The following is a 23,596-nucleotide window of genomic DNA, read 5'->3' on the forward strand; positions in this document are numbered from 1 at the left end:
GAGAACTTCTGAATGGATAAAAAAAGAACGAAGTCTACTCCTTCCAACACCACACTTCGCTTTTTCTTCTCATCTGTCACTTGTGTCTTTCCAGGGTTGGTTATCTTCCAAGCTCCACGTTTTACAATGATTGGTTCCTTGGATTTCCGTGGATTTTTTTCCTGTTATTGTTCCTTAGCGAAATAGTGCATTTTCAAGATTGGTTTATTTCTTTTTATTTATTTTTTACTTTCGCCGCATGTCCACGCGCTTGACGCTCGGCGACGTCGTGTTTTGTCAAACTCTTCGTCCTGTTTTCGTCTCGCCGTGCACGGCACGTGGTTGATGCGCTCATTACGCATGCTTAGCCTCCACTTGAAGAGGCAACCAACCCAGCTGCTTAGTGCGCGATGAGTCAACCACGTCGCATTACGTTCAGAGCGACTTGCAAATTATCAACCAAGTTCACTGGGTGTGCCTAATAAAACAATAAAAAAAGAATTTGATTCCAGTAGCATAAAAGACTGTAATGGTAATTCCATGCAGTGGTAACACCTTGCAAGGTGACACCAAGGAGCACCAATTTGCATTCACTGCTTTCTACTCCTGCAGTCCAGCCAAACATTCTCGCACCCTTTAATATGCTCTATACTAAAGGTATATTCCCGCAGTGTTAAACTCCATCGCAATACCGTCCTGTTGCGGTAATTTGCCTGCGATAAGTATAGCAATGATTGATGATCACTTTGAACTATAAAACGTATTACGTACAAGATTATGTGGAATTTTCCTATATCCCAAACTAATGTCAAGCATTTATTTATTTATTTATTTATTTATTTATTTATTTATTTATTTATTTATTTATTTATTTATTTATTTATTTATACACACATACTGCGATCTTTCACAAGATCTTAGCAGGGTGGGAACATACAAGTACATTCATACAAACATACAGTTGAAGCAATCATGCCGACGCTTGAATGAGTCTCATTTGTGCTCTTTTGCTCTCAAGTTTTGTTCTCGAGACAGTAGCCGATGGATGGCGTGCGACACTGAATGCTAAACGCCATCTTTATTCTTCAAAGGGACTGCGGCGATGCGGGTGCTAAGAACATAAGTGCGGAGTGCGAACACGCGTTAGAGATCAGGAGCCTTCACGACGGGTCCAGAAGCTATCGCTTGCTTCAGTGTTTCAGAGGCAGTTTCTCTTTCGGTGTTCCGACAGATCTCCTCTGTTTTCTTATACATTTCAGTCAGAGGCTGTGCCTTCTCTGCGTAGCGGGGCATAAAATCACCACACCAAGCTGAGAAAAAAACGAAAAAACAAAGTTGCCTCGCGTCGTAAGCTTTCGAAATATTGGCAGTCGTGCTCTCTACCGGCTGAATTGTTCCACCTGCTAATCGATGATGCAGAAAATCGATCGATGTGACGCCGACTTTGCACTTCTGAGGCTTGATTGCCAATCCGGCTCCTCAGATCCAATGCAACACGCAGGGGATGTCGAACTAAGAAGCTTGATCGTGAGCAGGTCATTCACTTCTCTCAATACGTCCGATGTGAAAGAAGAGGTCTGATCGCAAAGGATCTCGTGTGGAAACCCTTTGCGCGAAAAGATCTCAACCTGTCTTTCAGCCACCGTAGCCGAATCGATCGCTGGCAGGGCCAGCGTGTACGGATATCATGTGGCGAAATCGATAATCGAAATCGATACACATCTATAAGGGTCAGCATGTATTAGTTAACTTTAGTTGGCACGGGCTTTAGGGGTCCGATAATCTACACCGCCACTCGTTCGAATGGAGTGTCGATTAAAGGTACGCATGCAAGGGGTGCCTTGCCAACTTTGCTGTTAGGATTCCTTTGCTGGAATGTGCCGCAAGAGCGCACGCACCTGTCACTGCCTCTTGGACTCCTGGCCAGTTGAAGTATTCCAAAACGCGATCGATCGTTCTCTTTGTTCCTTGGTGCCCCGACATCAGACTTACGTGCGCCAAAGTCTACCTGTTGACTTTCTACGCGCAAGCGTAACTGCCCAGCTCTTTGAATGGGCGGTGTTAGTCCGAGGCAGGGCTGCCAACTCGCGAATTCGGAATTACCCTCCCGGACGCCTGAAATATCCCTCTTTGTACCGAAATTTCCCTCACTTGCTTAAAATAGTAACATAATAAAAACCATTCATTATTATTCGTGTCAATGGCACTTCTGTTGTTTTAGCATTATTTGTACAGACAAGTATCTGTTTAGCATAATTTTAAAAGTGAATTAATTGAACAAAAGCCAAGTGATGATTAACGGATAGCAGTACTGAATTACTCTTCATATTGGGCGCCAGATTGCGCCACCTAGTTCAGAAGTTGGAACATTTACACTGACGGCCTGCATACCCAGCATCTCCGTCTTTGGTAATTACGAGCGGGCCGACAGTCGGCTGGTGAACAACGTTTATTGCTGGGGTAAAGGCTATTATATCGGCAGAACAGATGTGACGTGACAGGTTACGCGTACATCGTAGTTGATGCTTAGCAGGGTGACGTCATGCTTAGAATGGCTCTGCTACAGTAATAAACACGCTGTTTGCACGCATGGAGAGGCTGCACAATCAAACCTCCAACCTAGGACCTTCAGTGTATCAGATAATCCTGGCTCACTGATCTGTGCTGCACATGTCGAATGGCCGATCAGCGGGTCGCCAATACAGGTATTGCCGGGATATTCAAACAGGCAATTTGATAGATATAATATCATTAAAAAAAACAATTATTTATTAATCACTTTCGTTAGCGCATATTACAACAGTCACCCAGAAACAAAATGCAACATATGCCAAAGTTTTCAAACACGCGAAAGTAACAGTATCCTCCACTTAAACACAAACGGTTGTTTTGAAAATGTCAAAATTTATTCTGTAAATGAAGTGAGTTAGGATATGCTAAATTTTCCTCGATATGGGAAGATTTCCCTTATTCCAACACGGACCTCAAAATGACCTTAATCTGGGAAATATCCCTCAAGTTGGCAGCTCTAGCTGCTCAGGGCGCGATGCATTCTATACGGCTCTAAAGTTGTTCTACGACTAAAGTTGCTTATATTTTGTCTTACATTCTTTACGATGTTGGGCCAGAAGATGACCGTTCTTGCTCTCGCTTTCATTTTCTCTGTCCCCGCGTCCATAACAGTCCATAAACAAGCGTCATGAAGCAAAACACCGACAGCGCATGCATTTTATGTTAAATCTTCTCAGACTGAGATGTTAAAAGTGCGAAACAAAAATTTGGAGGATGCTTAAGCTTCGCCTTTAAGAGGGGAACGCGATAGCATTCAAAGATCCCTGCCTGCTTCTCACGCTTCCCGGCAACTGCAGCGTATGTGACCGTCATTTTTGCCGTCAAACGCTTGCGGCGAACGCTATGCACGAAGGCGGGCTTTCTGGTCAAAACGCGGCCTCTTGCAGGGGCCGTAATGTGGCGGAGGCGAGCGCCATCTGGGAAGCTTTCAAGGAATTGTAGACGCGCTGGAAAAGGGCTTTCTTTGAGTTTCCGCGTGACAAAATTATGTTTTCTCGTATATTCAAATTACAATCCGAGAGCTATCGTGTCTGTAGGTTGTGTATAAGTCGTAGTTTATGATTTTTCCATGTATTTTAGCTTGAGAAATTCAATTAGCTCAGTGAATCCCGTGCGTCACATGAACGCCCTTGGTAGGGTGGTTCGAAAATCTGCCGCTGCGACGGCTGACGTCTGACGTTGTACGACACGTGCTCCTAAACGCGTTCGAGATCGGCGCACGCACGAGGGTGAGTTTCTACCCGAAAGCCCGCCTTCGTACATAGCGTTTTGCTTAGACGCCGCGGTGTCCCATCTTTGCATGTGTTGCAATGGCGCTTTCCCTGTGGCACACCAGGCGTTGAACAGCCGAGCAGGGTGCCTCGAGGTCTTCCTCGAGCGCCGGGCGAGGCGGTCATCGAGGCACTCTGCCGCTGAGATCAATGTAGCGACCGCGTTCGTGCCCTTTCCGTTTGTGCTTCGGCGCTGCGGTTCTCGCTGCGCATGTTCGTGACGTCTCCTTGCATGTCTAGCACTTGCGCTTTCCCTGTGGCGCAGCAGACGTCGCACCGTCGAGATCAATGTATTGTCTGCGACCGCGCCTTTTCAGTTTGTGCTTCGACGCCGTGGTGCTTGCTGTGCATGTTCGCGGCCATATGCTTGCGCGTAACCCGCTGTAATTTTTTAATGTTTTGTCAGCTGCTTACTGCAAAATTGCCGTACTTTATAGTAGGGCTGAGCTGCAAAGAACATTGTCTGTCTGTCTGTCTGTCTGTTTGTTTGTTTGTTTGTTTGTTTGTTTGTTCTCTGTCACTGGCTCATACCCACAACGGGGGATTGCCCAAGATGTATAGTAACGTGCCCGTCATCTTCCTCACGACGCTTTCACACCGTGAGCCGCTGAAATCTCTTCCAGCCCGCTTGTGTCCCTTGTATATTTGCGTACACGGCATCCCTTTGGTGTAAGAGTGATTTCAACTTGCACGTGGCAAGTGAACGCAAGGAACTTTATTGATGGTCCTGAGAGCCTCCGATGCCCCCTTTTCAGAGAGGTGATGAAGCCGCGGGCCGCTCCAACGTTGGAACGGGAAGGCCAAGCCTCACCACTGCATCGTGGGCTTTCTGGACCGACCGTACTTGACGCGAAAGCTCGGAGCTCCGCAGCTCAGAGCTACACGTTTCTGCGGTAAAGCTGTGTGGGCCTTTTGTAACGAGGGGCCGGGCCAGAGCACGTGTTCTAAATTACTTCTATGTCCACAACTCGGGAAGACCGGACTAAAGGCGTCTAACTAACACAAATGCAATGAAGCTATAGATATTTCGTATAGTTCACAGCGCAGACTCGGCACACTGGCGCCGCGTGCGGCATCTGGGGCTTTTATTACACGCGCGCTCACAGCTGAAAATAATCCGTCTTCTTGTCTATTTGTACCTCAAGGCTCCCATTGAGGGACATTGGAGGTCAAGTGCGGAGCAGCTAATATGGCAATATTACAAGGATTATCAGTTAAGACTCGACAGTACTACCGAACCAGTTCTCCCGTTATAACGTCAAGAGTGAAAAAACAGTTCAAACGCACTTCCAAAGAACTGTTGTTCCAATGGCCGGGCTGAACGTGTCTCAAGTAGCCTCGTAACATTGATCCTGGCCGTTCGTATTCTTTTCTCTGCACATATTTTGTGTCATTTCATTTATTGTGTAGCCTTAAAGGCCCCAAAGCATTACTTAGGGCGGGGGCAAATACAGCGTAGTAGCGTTATGTTTGTAAAAGGAATGCACAGAACAAATATAGCAATTACTAGATTTTATGCAATAGTCAATATGTAATTCAAGCATACAATAATCATGCAAAATTCATAGTGATGAAATGCGAATTCGTAAAGTAATAGTTTTTAAAAATACATACTTGCGAGCGTGCACGAGCATGCACGCAAGCATGCCATATCGAGTGAAACCCACAGTTGTCACGTGGAACGATTGATCAGAGACCGCCTGACAGCTCCTCGGGTAATACAAAAAACGCACAGTACAGTCGCGCGTGCGATAAACTAAACGTACGAATAGATGGCTGAAACACCTGTAGCCTTTGGTTAAGTCCACAACTCTCCATTACTGCTTATCACATAACCCTTTTGCAATCAGTGATGATGACCGATTTGCACTGTTTCCTCCGGATATTTCTTCAACAAATTCAGCCATCTCCCAAAACATACATAAAAAGTTTACGTACGGAGGGCACTTGTGACTGAAACAAGCCAGGTTTTTAAGCTTCCCCAAAAATTCCAGCTACGAAATAAGTGGAAAACAATGCTTTCACTGCAAAACGTGGATAGCTTTACGGCAAGAAATGCTTCGTTGAAGATGAAACTAAGAAAATCGAACGTATAGCAGCGACGCATATGCTTCTGATTCAGACGTTGTTAGCGCCAAACATCTAGAGAGGAGGCTTGATAATCTTATTTTACAACGAAAGCAGGTTGAATGGTAGCAGAAAGAGAAAAAAACTGCAAATTTCTGTTCACTTCATAGGTGATGGTTCATGTTATGATGTGTGAATTTCACGCAACCATGGTTCAGTGGCTGTAAAAATGTACTATTTGGCTGTGCAGTAGTCACTTCATTTTCTTCGGAAGTCGAAATGACGCTGGGCGTAATTATTTGCTGACATAGGTCGACTCACAAAGTCTTTGCCCCTATTCTTTTTAGCCAAATTACGGCTGTAAACGCGAAGTCAGCGTATCCACTCCTAGCGGTGGGCCTTTCGTGGACCGGCCCGCCCTTATTTGCCGGTAGCTCCGCGGCACGGCGCTGCTGTCAGTTGTTGAAGATGGCGGTTGTGCATCACACGTCCGCGGCGTATGAGCAACGAAGTGTGGTTCATTTTCTATGGGGCAAGGAATGAACGCCCATCGAAATCCACATGGAAAATCCAGCCTACATATGGGGAAAGGTGTCCTCTTTTGAGCAGTGATTGTGTTGTGACCTCGCTAAAGGCCGTAAAGACTTGCATGAGAATGATGGCTCGGGGAATTACTCAAATTTAGTGCTACGATAGTACAAATGTCTGAACCGGTTCGGGGACTATGTGGAAAAATAGTACGTAGAATATTACGCATATCTGTAATTACATGCATGCACCTTATTTTCGCTAGTAACGAATAAGAACAGCCTTTCTGATTCGCCCTGGTATCTCGTGCAGCATTTTTTACTAACTTCTTATGTGTTTTTTTAAGGCCCTATTTGTGCCTTATAGAGACAGAAAACTTGTTCGTAATTTGAAAAATAGCACCATAAGCGATCAAGCTGCAAAGCTGACGACATTGCTAAAGACGAAGAAGGATAGGATAGGACAGGAATAAACTTTATTTGTCCAACGGTTATTGATGTCGGTGCTCGGGGCTAGGCTGCCAGGGGTCCATCGCCCGAGGAAAATCTTTCGAGATCCTCGGCAACGGCCCTGACCCGCTGGACGGCCCACTCCTGTTCTTCGGGTGCCTCGCTGAGGAGGGTGGCTTGCCATCTCTCAGCGAGGCGCCCCGCTTCAGAGGGTCCTGCTGTTGTCTTCCCCCTTCCTCCTTGCTCATGGCGTTGGCATTCCCAAAGCACATGGGCCATATTAGCCCGTTCGTGCTCGCACCACGGGCAGCCGGGCGACGGGTGCAGCGCGGGCCACAGGCGGTGCAGGTGGTAGGGGTTGGTGAAAGTGCCCGTCTGCAACCGTCTCAGGTCGACCGCCTGGGACCTGTCTAGGCGCCCGTGGGGTTGTGGATATCTTCTTCGTTCTTTCCTATAGTGGCCAAGCCCTTCTCTGTACGTTGCCGGAAACTCCTTGACATCGCAGTCGGCCTCCGCGTGATCCCCAGCTCCGTCCGCCGCGATTTGTGTTGTGTTGGTAACGACAGCGGCCGCGCCAGACGGGGTGGCCGTCGCCGTCACTCCTCCGCTGGGGTCCTGTACAACAACGGCAGCGGCTGCCCTCTGGGTGACCGCGTCGCGGCGGGTAAGCTGCCTCGCGACGAGGTGGGCGAAGAACACTTTATGATTTTCTGAGCACAATCCCTTGATGAAGAAGAAGCGGAAAGTCTATTTGAGTAGCTTACAACTGCAGCTAACGCTAACCTCGCCAACCATACTTTCTTTTGGGGCGACTTCACTGGGATCCAGCCACGGGGATGCTATTCTCGCAGTTTAAAATTTCTTTAGAGAAACAAAACGAGTACCTTCCTGAATATATAAAATTATCAATTATTTCTATTATTTCACTTCTTTATACTAAATTACTTTATCTCAAAATTCCTAAAAATATTTTTTTAACTTCTAAATGACATTTCTTAGCCCCACGCTCTACTATTCAAATCTAGTTTTGTTTTAATTCTAAGCATACCTGAAACCGCCTGCTTCTCGGGCAATCCCACGGCTTGGGTATGCGCCAGTGTTTGGGAGACAAGGCAAGGCAAGCTTCCGTTTTCTTATTTTTGAGCAACCAAATTTCGCCGCTGCATAGCTTCTTACTAAAATTGAGGCCCTCCTCCTGAGGAGTCGTGGCTCAACGCCCACGAACTAAGGCGTATAAGAGCCATTCGTGGCTTGAAAACGCTTAGAATATTTTTTCGAGTAGCTCTCACCTCTGAACAGATCCACAACAGTGTCCGCTGTAGAGGTTGAAGCAGCACACTTTGGACAGTTCACTAGGTCTTCAGGTTTTGGACTTGAGGCCCAGGCGGCATCACATTCTGCAGTCTCGTAAAAGAGACTCGTTCAATCCGAGAAAAATTGAAAGAGCAGCCGTATACAGGCACTACGGTGCGCGTGTCCCGACGGAAACACGGAGCTGGGTTCGCGAAAATCAAGCACTCAAAAAGAAAAGGAAAGACGGTTTTTTGGCGACGAGGTCTTGAAAGCTGGAACGGGAGGGCCACCGAATTTTCGCAACATGTAAACATTTGTTGCGCTGTACCACTGGACATTAGGTCTCGATCTAAGGCTGCGACACAGGAGATCTCATAAATTTTTACTACGATTCTGCATTAGTGGCCGAAAGTTCATGTATGCGGATGCTGCAAAAAAAAAAATAAAAAAAAAATAAAAGCACGCTAAAATTTCCAGTTGTCTTATGATGCAATTTGGAGCTAAGGAGCATGTACGCGAGCGTCATAGTGCACGAGCCAGACAGCGAGAGGACGTCCGCTTGTGTCCCTCGTGGTCGCCGCCAAAGCGGCGAGCCTGTCTCCGCGCGCTGCCGCTGCCACGCCTCGCGACCTTTGCCTTCGCGCCGTGCAGCGCGCGTCCACCGAAGGCCTCGCGAGCACAACCGGGCTCGCCGCCACCGCGCGCTTTCGTGGCTTCTTTTCAGGCGTCGCGTTACGAGACGTTGAAGGTCGCCGGGGCTCGTCGTGCTTTCCCGTTAATACAGACTCCTTCGTTTGTCAAGTGTTATCGGGCGCCAAGGTCGAGGTGCGCGAGCCTGAGGAGCACTTTTATTTTGCGCTCGTTTCTTTGCCTGATTCAGGCTGCGCTTACTATGTTTGCGAGGTAACTTGCCGGCCGTGTGAACTTGTTTCAAGGGTCACTCTAAATCTATCTAAAGATAGATTCGTAGCTAAGTTTAGAAAATAACTTCTGCAAAGGCATTCCACGTGCAGTGTTTGCGGCCGTGCTCTTTTCAACCTTATGCTAGTGGGTCTTTTGGGACCATTGCTGTAACCAGCGAACTTCCATTTTTACGTGGGTCTGCAAGAAGACTACACGCATGACACGCTAACGTGAAAAGTTCCAGAAGGCGGCTACGCTTGCCATCTTCGAATAGGAGGTAAAGGTGTGCCGACGAAAATGAGTTCGTAAGTCGAATTTACTCGCAATACCGTGACGCTGTACGCTGCATATAATAATGTACAAGCTATTGGAGCGTTCCATAAAGGAGGACTCAGTGCAGTTTTCTTTTTTTAGCATTGTTGTTGATAAGGCCCTTTATTCGAGTGTACACGTCGTCCACTTAATGAAATAGACGGTGGCTCTCTTCAGGTTCCTTTCTGTGAAAGCACCGAGTCTACCAGTGCGTTCCACGCTACGTTTACAGAGAACGCTTTTCCAGGTTTATTTTTTCTTTTGTTAACGTAGAACTCCCAATATTGCTCAATACATGCAAGACCAACGTTCGTGCGTAGCAGAGTTCGTAGGAGGTCAATGACTTGAGATAAGCGCCCGCCTTCCACAAGTGGCCACAGTAGTTGCAACAATTGTCACCGCTCGGGGCTACCTGATCCTAAAGCGCTTAGTTCCTAAAGTTCGAGCGCTTTTTCACTACCTGAAGGCAACAGACTTGAGTGCCCGACTATAGACATCCTACACCTAAGTTCTCTCTCTCTTTCACTCCCCATTCCCCTCCCCACGTGTAGGGTAGCAAACTGGACTCAGTCTGGTTAACCTCCCTGCCTTTCCTTCTTCCCTTCTCTCTCTCTCTTGTACTCCTACCTATGCTGTAACGGATCCGGTCGTATCGATGTCTCCTCTGTTTTCTTTTTCCCACCAATACTCTAAACGTCTCCTGCTTAACTCGACTGCTCATTGGTTAATGTTTCCGTCCACATTAAATCCAAGCGATTCTGGAAGGTGCGCGTTATCTACGGGTCTCACTAGGTGGATCCCTTCACATTCCATTAGGATGTCCTGAGTGGCCTCGGGGTTTTCGCTACTGCATACACATACCTCAGCTTCTTGCGAATTTTTGCTCCGGTATGTTTTTGCCCTTAGGCAACCAGCTCGAGCCTCAAATAGCAAGGCACTGCCATTTGTGTTATCGGGCAGATTTTCCCTTCTGCTTTCTTTCACCACGTTCTTGTAAGTAAATCTCCATGCTTAGTTTTGTTTCCATTCCTCGCATCCGATTCACTGCTTCTGTTTCTCTCGCGTCTTTTCTGATCACTCCTGGTGGCCAATTACGCTTTCAATTACCCTGTACTTTGTTGCCAACTTTCCTGACCTCTTCCTCCATTCCGCGTGCACGCTTTTCAGGTACAGACACTTGTGCGCTTTAGCCACCCATTTATTGACGCGAAAGCGTCAAATGGTCCACTGGGAGAAAAAAAAAGGCGTCTGTAGCAGCGAAATGGCAACTAAATTCCCACTGGCTGCGACGTCATTTCACGTGTGCGCCTCGACTAAGCAGAGCAGGCGAAAGGGAACAACTGCTGGCGCGCCAGGTGTTGCGTGAGGGGAGAGGGAATCGGCGCGACGCCACGTCACCCTCGCTCTAGGAGGCCTGTGTAATCCTCGCGTTCCATTGTCCGCGCAAGCTCGCGCCTGCGTTATAACTTCGCCTCTGTAATCGTTATAAATAAATTAATGTATAACAAACAATAAATTCGAAAGGAAAGACGTTGGCGATAGTGAGTTCCGTACCTACGACCCCACGCTCAGAAGCCGAGTGTCTTGCCCACTGGGCTAAACCAGAGCATCGTCGACAGCAGGCCTGTGCACTTTGCTTTACGACACCATGCTACTTGGAACGAAATTTTCATTTTCAAGCCCAGCGTGACGAAAGCTGTGACGTCAAAATCACCGAGGCTTAGTCGAGAGGGTCCCCATTACATTGTATGGCAGTCGGGAAAAGTGGCCTAATGGTTCGGATAGAAGCGCAGTGGCCTTGGGCTATCTAGGAGGCGTTGGTCAAGCGTCTCAACTCAATAGAGATTAGTAAGAGGCGATTGGAAGATTGGTGGAAGTAGGGAAACGACGAACAACGGAGGCGTACAAAAACCAAGTTCACAATAGGGGTTAAGAAACTTTGGTTATGGGAATTCATGCTGTTTTCTTTTTCTTCTTTTTTTCTTTTTCAACATAGGTAGGACATTAGACAATAATATAAGAGCTTGGTAGCGCAACCCGCCGCCCAGTTGGGGACGCTCGTAATATCCATCCATCCATTCATCCATCCATCCAACCAACGTTTTCGCCTACCAGCTGCGAGGAGTTCATAGCTCTTATTAGAAATTTTAGAGCGCAAGAAAAACAATGAACGTAGAAGTTTTCTAATAATGCATTACCAGCTAGCCCACCTACCCATCCTACTACCTACCGCTCAGCGGCGTTCAATTGAACATTAATTATTTCGCATTTACAACTCATAAGAAGGGCTTAGGCGTCCTCGAATTTTTTGTAATTCATGTTACTGAGTCTTTCTCCAAACTAATTTTGCTCTGCGCTTCTGTGACTTCGAAAGATGCCCGAGCCATGTCATCCTGCACTGCCTCATTTGTAGTTTTACCGTGGGCTCCAAAAACCAGCCGGCCTACCGATCTTTGGGTAAGTTCCAACCCCGACAAGATATCTGATTTGAAGCATAGAATGCATAAGTGAACTTAACGCTGGCACCATAACTCCTTTCCACGTTCCACGCACCACCTCATATTTATTGTGGCCCCAAAGTGCTCTATATGTTTCATGATTGCTGCATTCCGCTTCCCCTTTATTTTCAGATTATCTTGGCGGGTACTTGAGGAAGTCTTTTTTTCGTTTATGTATACGCCGAGGTATCTATATTGACTATACGTATGACTTGCTGCTGAATTTACACCACGTAGTTACTCATCTCTTCAATAAAGGTCATAATTCCTGGTTGCTCTGTGCTAAACTTAAGGCCTAGATTGCTTGCTGCGTTGCCACAGATATTCGCAAGTGGCTGTACATCTTTTGCATTGTCCGCTAGTAGCACTAAGACGTCTGCATATATCAGTCCGGAGACCTTCTGTTACACGATTTGTCCATTACGCATCTAGAATAAATCAAACACTAATTCAATGTTTCCCAGTTATCTTGCCGTGTCGTTAACATAAAGCGTGGACAAAATGGAGACAGAGGACATCATTTCTTCCCTTCTTGGGGAATTTTTAGAAATGCGATCCATGAAAGTTGACTCTGAGCTACCTAAATCTCTGCACACCGAGTTAGCACAAACATATCCGCTAAGCGTCTGCCTGGTCTGAACCCATTGTGTAGTTACCCCAGCACATCACTTTAGAGCGAAAGCTGTACTCCTCGAGGCGCCGCAGCTGCCCTGACTCGCCGTTGCGGTGCCAGGTGTGAGGGCCCGGCGTAGCGTTAGTGCGCGTACACGTTACGTCACGTTGGCGAGAACAACAGCGTCTATAGTTCGACCGCGACGCTCGCCCGCACGCCGATAACGTCGGAGTATAAACGCGCCTGCTTCGGCGGCGCTCGGCTTCGCCATGGATGAAGCCGGCGCGAGCGCGTCAACTCGTCGCCGCAGGCCGAGTCTGAGCACCCTGCCGGTAGAGCTCACTGGGAAGAAGCACTGAAGAACCGTGTCTTAACAAAGCTTTCGCTCGTCTAACAATGTTCAAGCCACGTTGAACACCAGCCACATTTTTTTTTTTTTCGCCCACCTAGACAGCTTAAATTTGATGGCTTGCATTGTCATTCTATTATACCCTTTTCGTGCTTACGAACAGACTTCCCAGAAGACTTCCGGTTAAGCCCTCTTGCGCAACACAAGTTACAATAGCCTCCAAATTTACAGAACACTGCAGCTGGCACCAGTTTTGCTGTAGAGTTGGAATGTTCAAGTGAATTTTATTGTTAAATGCAATAACAACAAAAAAGCCCGTACGTGAGCTGAACGCATGGCGCACGTTCTTTGAACACGTCAGGACTATGTGCCTACAGCATGCGACAATATACTTTCCTTTTCTTGGCTAATTTGACTGCCAAAAAATGCACGACCGCAAGTTTTCTGGGGTCATCAATGCCCTGCTGCCACAGCGTGGATGGAAAGGGTATCACCGATGTTACCGTAACTGGCCTGTAAGAGCTCGTCTTATGCTTATCACCTTTGCCTTTCTAGATGAGTTCATCTTGCTTTTACGTCATCCAAATGGAATTTCCTTCGTTGTAATGAATTGCTCTATGGCATTAGTCAGCAGTCTCTTGCTCTTTGGACCGAGGTTTTTCATTACCTGATTGGGATTTCATCGGGTCCTGCGGCCATGTTATTAAGAACATTTTCTTCTGCATTTTCTCCGGAAAAAGTTTTCTATGCTAAATTTTGATCTCTCAGGCTTGCCTGTTGCTGCTGGATCTGTGAGTCTGAACTACACTATATTTCGTGCCCAAGTTAGTTATCTTTAATAACGTTTCTGATGTACCGCAGCGCATCTTCTCCTTCAAAGATGTTACCGTCGTCATCTCTTACAGCCGTTTGCAAATTTGAAGTAAGAACTCCGGGTGCTCTTGCATGATTCCAGAATCTTTTTGGTGCGCGTTTGTTGCTTTTCCGATTGTTACTCATCCAACCTTCACTTGCACATTTAATTGTCTCTTGCACGAGCTCACTCGCCACCCTTTTCTGCTCCACCCAATGAGCACCTCTTCGTGTAATCCCAACTTTTTTTAATTCTCGATGATCCCTTGACGCCTGCTTATGCTCTTCTGTAGCTTGCTTTGTTTCCTTGTACCACTACTTACGTGGCTTCCGTTTTCCAATCCAATACTTTTTTTTTGCCGTGTCTGTTTTAGCTCCTGCTGCATAATGAATTCCTTATATTCCAAGAATCTTGTAGGAAATGCCTTCATTATTTTCTCTATGTTTTTTTGATATCTTTGTTATTTGCTTTTCATTCAGCTTTAGAAATTCTGATGCTATTTGTTCATCTTTTGCTTTGGTAGACCGCCCAAACGATTAAACGTTTATGGTCGCTACCGAGGCTTTTTTTTTTTTATGTTCGTCTATCCTAATTTGGCCTAGTCGTTCGCAAACCGTTTCTTAGGCTAAGGCGTACTCTATGCATGACTGCCTATTTGCGCATTGCCACGTTACCAGTCCATGACACTTATTCTCCCTGTTAACTACTATAAGGTTCTATTCATCACACAGATCCAGCACTAAAGAACCGTTGTAATCCGTCTATTTGCATAAATCTTCCACATGTGTATTCATATCTCCTACTAAAACCACCTAGCCCGATTTTTCGAACTCATTAATATCGCCTCTAAAGCAACCAACCAATTCTTTATTTTTATCTCTGATATCACTACACGTTCATAGGTAAGTTACTCCAAGCCACGTCTTCTTGCCTTCCCACGTGGCGTCCATCCATAAATACTCCTTAAATATGTTTCTTTTACCCTTTGTCACTTCGTACCTTGCCTAATACGCCTCCGCCTATCCTTGACCCAGTCACCCTGTGGCACAAACCAGGCCCACAAACCACACCCGCCACCAACGACACTGACAGGTGCGCCACAGTTGCTCGCACTTGCTTGCCGCATTGCGTAGCTATATTGACGCAAATATGAAACTGGTTTGGACCCTCGATTCAAACAGACACTCTATCTGAACACTAAAATTCGCTATCGCTGCTAGCTGAAATTCTAGATACAGCAGACGTGCGCGACAAGATGTGCTGTCGATCAATGGACCGCCAGGTCAACACTGCCGCGAATTTATAAGAAGCTTGAGATAATCTGTGTTACCTCAAAGTGGAACTTAAACTCTCTGAAACATAGAAACAATACTGGCAAGCGTCTGAGTGCCCAAACAAATTTCAACGCTTGTTCCCGCAAGCCGGTTTCTGGAGCTGCATGCGCCTTGTCGTCACGACGCAGTGACTCGCTCCGTTTCTGGCAAGAAAAGCGCGCCGAACTTTTGAGGACGACACCAGGTTCGGCGTTTCGTGACCAACTTTAGCACCTAATTATGTTTCCAAACCTTCACACTTCCTCAGTGAGATACTCTTACGTGCAAGCCCAGGATTTCCACAACTTTTTTCCACAACAAGCTGTTGTATGCTCGTTTAAGACAGCCGGCGCTCCATGCTCAGTCCCGATGCCGCTTTGGGCACCTAGCCCGGAATAGTCAAGGTTTTATGGCACAGCGGTATTGCGGCCATCACGTGCCATTCACGAAGCGTGTGAATAGCTGCCCCTCGTAACAGTGCGGCCTTTGTCATCGCAGTCACGTGCTGGTCGGACGTGTCGCGGAAGGAGAAGCTGAGGGAGTGCCGCATCAGATGCCGGAGGCCCTGCCGGTGAGTTGCGCCACCACGCCGGCGGTGCATGCCTGATGGACAACGGCGTGCGTAGCAGTGCACGGGCTGTCGCCGCCCCTACGCGCCGATACTTCGCACCTGCTATGTACATATATAGTTCGGGAACAAGGAACGCATTTACATTCGTCAGAGTTCACCGAGTTACAAGCGCATAGCCACTTTTATGGGCATCATCACGTGGGCAATATCAAGGGCACGAGAAGATGCCAATACTGGAGAAAATAATAATAGGGCTAAAGATGTAAATGCCAGTGTGATATAGGAGCACCGTGTATGCACATGAAAAAGCAGTGACCAGTCACGCGGCAAACTATTGCATTGGCCACACATTTCACGATGCCTGCAAGTGGAGTAACGGCACTGAGATAATGAATACTGCATAGCAAGAATTTGTTGAGCTAAGTACAACAGTATGTTGCAGTAAAACAAAGAATACCATGACCAACACGCAATCATCATTACAGCTCAGAAAGGCCCGACAATTTTCCTACGCTCTCGTTAATACCACAATACGGTGTTAAATCTCTGAATTAGAAAAAGATTGCCTTACTTCCCGATCATGGTGAAACCTGGTTGTAATATTATTGTTTTGATATCATAAAACTAATGACCCTGCAGTCAAACACGCTTAGACAATGGAACATACGGTAAGGTGTTAGTGCGTGACTTGTTAAAGCGGATACGCAAGAATGTTTCGGTCTCACAGATGTATTGCTTATGACACACTGAACACTCAAGTAAGTAGTTGACGTTAGTGCTGTCGCAAGTAAAACCGCAGTTTACTTTAACAAAAAAAGGCGTTAGATATTCCGGCAGCCTTAGCAAAGCGGTCATGCACACACAAACTTTACAGCGCGGTTTATTGCAGGGATGCATGCAACCGGCAGGAACGGACGCTGTGGTAGGTCGCAATATCGCGCAGGTTCCGGCAGCGGCGATAGACCACGCTTGGTGTTTCGGTGAAAATGTTCTTGAGGCGATCGATCGTCAGTTATAATCCGTCTTGAGGATGTAGTACACGTTTGGAATATATGTTGAATGAGCTAGGATAACATTAGTACGCTAGTTTGACTATCGGTGCGGATGAGATCTATGCAATCGAGGCTGTCTACCCACTTGAGCGCGTCGTCAATAATTTGTCAAAAATACTTTTGTTCAGTCAGTGCCTTACGAAGCTTACGAAGCGAGTCAATTCGCTATCTTCCGAACATGTCATTTCAAACCGGATAGCCTGAGTATAAGGAATCTGTCTTTTACAGTGCTTGACATGGCTGCGTTTAATGTTCAGGTATCGGCGTCTGTCAGTGAAACTTCTGAGAAGCCCAGTCATGAAGCTTGCACAGCGGGACTGTGACGTCGAGAAAATTTATGCTAACCGATGAATAAGAAAAAATAAATTATGGGGTTTCACGTGCCTGAACCACTTTCTGATTATGAGGCACGCCGCATAGTGAGGGTCTCTGGACCAACTGGGATTCTTTAACGTGCACCTAAATCTAGGTACAAGGGGGTTTTCGCATTTCGCCCCCGTCGAAATGCGGCCGACGTGGCCGCGTTTCGATCCCGTGACCTCGTGCTTAGCAGCCCAACACCATAGCCACTAAGCAACCACGTCGGGTAATGGATGATTAAAAATGGGAAAAGTTACTGTCGGTTCTGCGTTATTAAAATAATTAATGAAGGAAAGTAATTCACCTCCACCATGGTTCCAAATTAAGAATATATCATTGATAAAGCGCTTGTAATAGAACGGTTTAAGGTTACGAGTAGCGAAGAAATTGTGTTCTAGCAGACCTATAAACCTATTGCCATAATTGGTACCTATTCTTGTGCCTACCTTGCACGTAATGTTCGCCATCGAATTCAAAGCATTCAGTGACAGAATTAGTGCTAAAAAAACGCTAATGGTGGAATCGTCAATGGGGTTTTCATCTGCGGAAACGTTATATGCACGAAGTACAGAGTGAATAACATTTATATGTGGGGATCATGATCATCATCATCATCAGCGTGGTTACGCCCACTGCAGGGCAAAGGCCTCTCCCATACTTCTCCAACAACCCCGGTCATGTACTAATTGTGGCCATGTCGTCCCTGCAAACTTCTTAATCTCATCCGCCCACCTCACTTTCTGCCGCCCCCTGCTACGCTTCCCTTCCCTTGGAATCCAGTCCGTAACCCTTAATGACCATCGGTTATCTTCCCTCCTCATTACATGTCCTGCCTACGCCCATTTCCTTTTCTTGATTTCAACTGAGATGTCATTAACTCGCGTTTGTTCCCTCACTCAATCTGCTCTTTTCTTATCCCTTAATATTACACCCATTATTCTTCTTTCCATAGCTCGTTGCGTCGTCCTAAATTTAAGTGGAACCCTTTTCGTAAGCCTCCAGGTTTCTGCCCCGTACGTGAGTACTGGTAATACACAGCTGTTATACATTTTTCTCTTGAGGGATAATGGCAACCTGCTGTTCATGATCCGAGAATGCCTGCCAAACGCACCCCAGCCCATTCTTATTCTTCTGATTATTTCAGTCTCGTGATCCGGATCCGCAGTCACTGCCTGCCCTAAGTAGATGTATTCCCTTATACCACTTCTAGTGCTTCGCTACCTATCGTAATCTGCCGTTCTCTTCCGAGACTGTTAAACATTACTTTAGTTTTCTGCAGGTTAATTTTTAGACCCATCCTTCTGCTTTGCCTTTCCAGGTCAGTGAGCATGCATTGCAATTGGTCCCCTGAGTTACTAAGCAAGGCAATATCATCAGCGAATCGCAAGTTACTAAGGTATTCTCCATTAACTCTTATCCCCAATTGTTCCCAATCCAGGCCTCTGAATACCTCCTGTAAATATGCTGTTAATAGCATCGGAGAGATTGTATCTCCTCGCCTGACGCTCTTCTTTATTGGGATTTTGTTGCTTTCTTTATGGAGGACTATACTGTGGCTGTGGAGCCGCTATAGATTTCATTCAGTAATTTTACATATGGCTCCGTCTACACCCTGATTCCGTATGCTTGCATGACTGCTGCGGTTTCGACAGAATCAAACGCTTTTTCGTAATCAATGAAAGCTATATATAAGGGTTGGTTATATTCCGCACATTTCTATATCACCTGATTGATAGTGTGAATATGGTCTATCATTGAGTAGCCTTTACGGAATCCTGCCTGGTCCTTCGCTTGACAGAAGTCTAAGGTGTTCCTGTTTCTATTTGCGATTACCTTAGTAAATAGGTTGTAGGCAACTGACAGTAAGCTGATCGGTCTATAATTTTTCAAGTCCTTGGCGTCCCCTTTCTCATGAATTCGGATTATGTTAGCGTTCTTCCAAGATTCCGGTACGCTTGAGGTCATGAGGCATTGCGTATACAGGGTGGCCAGTTTCTCTAGAACAATCTGCCCTCCATCCTTCAACAAATCTGCTGTTACCTGATCCTCCCCAGCTGCCTTCCCCCTTTGCATAGCTCCCAAGGCTTTCCTTACTTCTTCCGGCGTTACCTGTGGGATTTCGAATTCCTCTAGACTATTCTCTCTTCCAGTATCGTCGTGGGTGCCACTGGTACTGTATAAATCTCTATAGAACTCCTCAGCCACTTGAACTATCTCATCCATATTAGTAATGATATTGCCGGCTGTGTCTCTTAACGCATACATCTTATTCTTGCCAATTCCTAGTTTCTTCTTCACTGCTTTTAGGCTTCCTCCGTTCCTGAGAGCATGTTCAATTCTATCCATATTATACTTCCTTAAGTCAGCTGTCTTACGCTTGTTGATTAACTTGGAAAGTTCTACCAGTTCTATTCTAGCTGTAGGGTTAGAGGCTTTCATACATTGGCGTTTCTTGATCAGATCTTTCGTCTCCTGCGATAGCTTACTGGTATCCTGTCTAACAAAGTTACCACCGACTTCTATTGCACACTCCTTGATGATGCCCACAAGATTGTCGTTCATTGCTTCTACATTAAGGTCCTCTTCCTGAGTTAAATACGAATACCTGTTCTGTAGCTTGATCTGGAGTTCCTCTATTTTCCCTCTTACCGCTAACTCATTGATCGGCTTCTTATGTACCAGTTTCTTCCGTTCCCTCCTCAAGTCTAGGCTAATTCGAGTTCTTACCATCCTGTGGTCACTGCAGCGCACCTTACCGAGCACGTCCACATCTTGTATGATGCCAGGGTTAGCGCAGAGTATGAAGTCTATTTCATTTCTAGTCTCGCCGTTCGGGCCCCTCCACGTCCACTTTTGGCTATCCCGCTTGCGGAAGGAGGTATTCATTATCCGCATATTATTCTGTTCCGCAAACTCTACTAATAACTCTCCCCTGCTATTCCTAGTGCCTATGCCATATTCCCCCACTATCTTGTCTCCAGCCTGCTTCTTGCCTACCTTGGCATTGAAGTCGCCCATCAGTATAGTGTATTTTGTGTTCACTCTACCCATCGTCGATTCGACGTCTTCATAGAAGCTTTCGACTTCCTGGTCATCATGACTGGATGTAGGGGCGTATATCTGTACAACCTTCATTCTGTACCTCTTATTAAGTTTCACAACAAGGCCTGCCACCCTCTCGTTAATGCTATGAAATTCCTGTATGTTACCAGCTATATTCTTATTAATCAGGAATCCGACTCCTAGTTCTCGTCTCTCCGCAAAGCCCCGGTAGCACAGGACGTGCCCGCTTGTTAGCAGTGTATATGCTTCTTTTGCCCTCCTAACTTCTCTGAGCCCTATTATATCCCATTTACTGGCCTCTAATTCATCCAATAGCACTGCTAGACTCGCCTCACTAGATAACGTTCTAGCGTTAAACGTTGCCAGGTTCATATTCCAAAGGTGGCCTGTCCGGAGCCAGGGATTCTTAGCACCCTCTGCTGCGTCGCAGGTCTGACCGCCGCCGTGGTCAGTTGCTTCGCAGCTGCTGGGGACTGAGGGCCGGGGTTTGATTATTGTGCTGTAAATAGTGATGCAAAGCGATATCACGTCTAGTAAGACCAGATCAGCATCGCTATAGGGACATCTAAATCAGCGAATTTCAAACAGGAAGTGGCTTGAATCTTTGATATAAGAGGAAAATTTTTGTGGAATATTGTTGATAAGGCTGTCAACGTAGCCCGACACGTTTTCCATAATGGTACCTATCCCCGACACTATGGTTCTGCCTGGGTGATTTTCGTAATGAACGTTAGGGATCAGATACACTCTGCGAGGTATCGAGCTCAGCGGGTCTAATGACTTGAGAGGAAGCTTTAGCTCGGGGCTCCTGTCTAAATACATGGGAAAGGAGAAATCATTTTCTCGGTAACCACTGCACCAAGTTTGACGAGGTTTGTTGCATTTAAAAGAAAAAGTTAAAATCTAGTGACTGTTGGTAGCTAAACTGTCATATAGGCCGTCAATCTTTAATAAACATTTCTGAATATCGCACATTTTCAGAAAACGAAACTATGAAGTTTACGCACGACTGCAAGTGGGCCTAATTGGAACAGATTCATGTTAAAACTTGTTGTGCGCAGACAAACAGGGACGAAGAATAGAAGAAACACAAGGACGAGCGCTTTCTAACGACTGGTTTTATTTTTGAAGAACCACCTGCTTATATGCCCACAGATCTGCGTGATCTAGTCAACAGACCACGCCTATAGCGCATATAATACACACAGATCTGCGCGATCAAGTCAAGAAAGCGCGTCAATAGTACATATAACACTTGTGATAAAAAACAAAGACATGGACCAAAGCCACCGGGTCAACATAAAAACAGCAAGGGGCATGAAACAACCACTTACGATAAAATGCGTTAAAGATGTGATGATAGAAGTGAATTTTCTTTATGCAACAATGAAACCGATGGATGGCTGATGCATTTTTCTTTTTGTTTTTCAATCCAGTGTGCTTCCACAATTTCCCTCGCGGTTTGATTCCTATTCCTATACAAAATGTTGGTGCTGTTAAGACAGGGGGAGCAATCATGTTCTTGGCAATGCATTGCCAAATGCGTACTAGGGCGACCTTTCAGACTGGACAAGTGTTCCCTTAACCTCGTGTTAATGCATCTCGCAGTCTGCCCTACGTACATATGACCACACGTCATAGGGATCTGATAAACAACGTTCATCGCGCAATCAACAAATTGGTTCTTGCGCGGATGTTTAACACCACATTCTTTCTTTACATCATCCTTTCTTTCGAACTTATTTTTAACCTTAGGGCACACACTACCTATTTTGTTTTTCGCCGAAAACACCACTTTTACTGCGTAACTACCAGCCATCTTTTTAAGTCTGTGTGAAAGGCCGTGCACATACGGAATCACTGAAATCTTGGAAGCTACATCCTTCTGCCTTTGATTCTTTTTGCATTGTCCTTTATCCTGTTTAAGTTTTTTCATTAGTCTAGCGCATGACGCCAGCATCACAGTGAGCGGGTACCCAGCCTTTCTCAACCTATCAACTTGCTCAAAAAATGCAATCTTTACAGTGTAGTGACACAAATTCAACAACGCTGACCGGAAACAGGAAATGACTATGCCATTCTTCACAAGCCTGGAATGGTTTGAGGCATAGTTCATTAGCGGTTTTCCAGCTCGGGGTGAAAATGACCAACATACATCTTCCGGTAGGAATTCTAACTTGACATCAAGGAATAGTAGCTTGTTATCTACCGGTACTTCAGAAGTAAATGTTAATCCCTTGCCCAGGGAAGTGAAGGCTTGTACAACCCTATTCCTGAAAGCACCCTTGTCTACATGACAGCCTAAAATCAAGTAGTCATCAACATATCTGTATACCTTAGTTACTACACCTCCTAAATCTTTGGCCAACTCTCTGTCTATGCTTCCCAAAAAAATGCTACTTAGGATGGGAGCTACCTTTGACCCGATGCACACACCCTTTGCCTGTATATACGTTTCACCACAGAATCCTACGTGTGTATTCGCTAAATAAAAATGCAGAAGTTCAAGAAAGGATTCAACGGCCATGCCGCACATGAGAAGCAGGTGGTTCTTCAAAAATAAAAACAGTTGTTAGAAAGCGCTCGTCCTTGTGTTTCTTCTATTCTTCGTCCCTGTTTGTTTGCGCACAATAAGTTTTAAGATGAGTATGAAGTTTACAACTCTAAATGCGCAATGAAGAACGATATCGTGATTTTGTAAACTGTATATAATAGTACATCTATAGTGGACACATCTTATGTATTATACATGGCTCTCAAGTATACCACTAATATGGGAGTATCACTCTTGCAAAACCTTCTTAAACAGTGTAATAAATTCACGTAAGATATAAATTAATAGACCAAATTTGTCCGCTTTGGGTGTTCTGACGGATGCAATTTACGGAACTGCGACATGTGTTCTTGGTGCAGAGTTGCGAACTTGAAAACTAGGTGCTTCTATTTTTAATGCGAAAGCAATGTATGCCTCATTATGTGAAAATTCGTCGTAGCCGGCGTGACCGAAAGATGGTTTCAAAAATGGCCGACAGCACATAAGGGTTAAAATGCGTCAAAAAATGCTCGGATTGACGCCAGATTTCTCAGGGAGGCTCCTGTAAACAATGTAAGTTACTGGATTTGAAAGGAAACTTTGGTACACTTCGGTCATGGGTGAGAATCGAAACCGGGCCAGTGGGGAGCGAGACGAGCACGCTTTCCCACGGCGCCTCCACGCTTCTGGCTGACTGGAGGCGTGGCCTAGTGCGTGCGTTATTGGGCACGTGACCGCTGCAGCCAATGAAGTGGCGCGACGTCAGGAGTGCACAAAATGAGCGCGTTCGGGACGTTCCGAGGTCTACAAACGGTGTCATGTTTTCGCATTCGCCCACGTAAGCAGTCTTGAGTGTCTCTGCCGCATTTTTCCGAACTTACCAATATCCACAATGTGTGTAACTAACAAGTCATGCAATAAATCAAAATCACGCTTCCAACAGTGACTATAATTTGACTTTTTCGCTCGAATGCCACAAATTTATTTAATATCGGCCCATGGGTTGTCTAAGAGAAGC

At 45.9% G+C, this 23,596-nt stretch overlaps 1 protein-coding gene across 1 annotated transcript in view; it reads left to right on the forward strand.

Annotated features, from left to right (window-relative positions):
* The first annotated feature begins 2,656 nt into the window (after positions 1 to 2,656).
* LOC129380278 (uncharacterized) overlaps positions 2,657 to 23,596 on the forward strand; it is a 66,443-nt gene continuing 45,503 nt past the window's right edge. Inside the window, exons 1-3 of the mRNA XM_055061080.2 lie at positions 2,657 to 2,684; positions 3,762 to 3,779; positions 15,498 to 15,570. Coding sequence (XP_054917055.2) covers positions 2,657 to 2,684; positions 3,762 to 3,779; positions 15,498 to 15,570 — 119 coding nt within the window. The remainder of the gene's footprint in view (positions 2,685 to 3,761; positions 3,780 to 15,497; positions 15,571 to 23,596) is intronic.

This window comes from Dermacentor andersoni, chromosome 3, assembly GCF_023375885.2.
Source record: "Dermacentor andersoni chromosome 3, qqDerAnde1_hic_scaffold, whole genome shotgun sequence".
NCBI classification, from domain to species: domain Eukaryota; kingdom Metazoa; phylum Arthropoda; class Arachnida; order Ixodida; family Ixodidae; genus Dermacentor; species Dermacentor andersoni.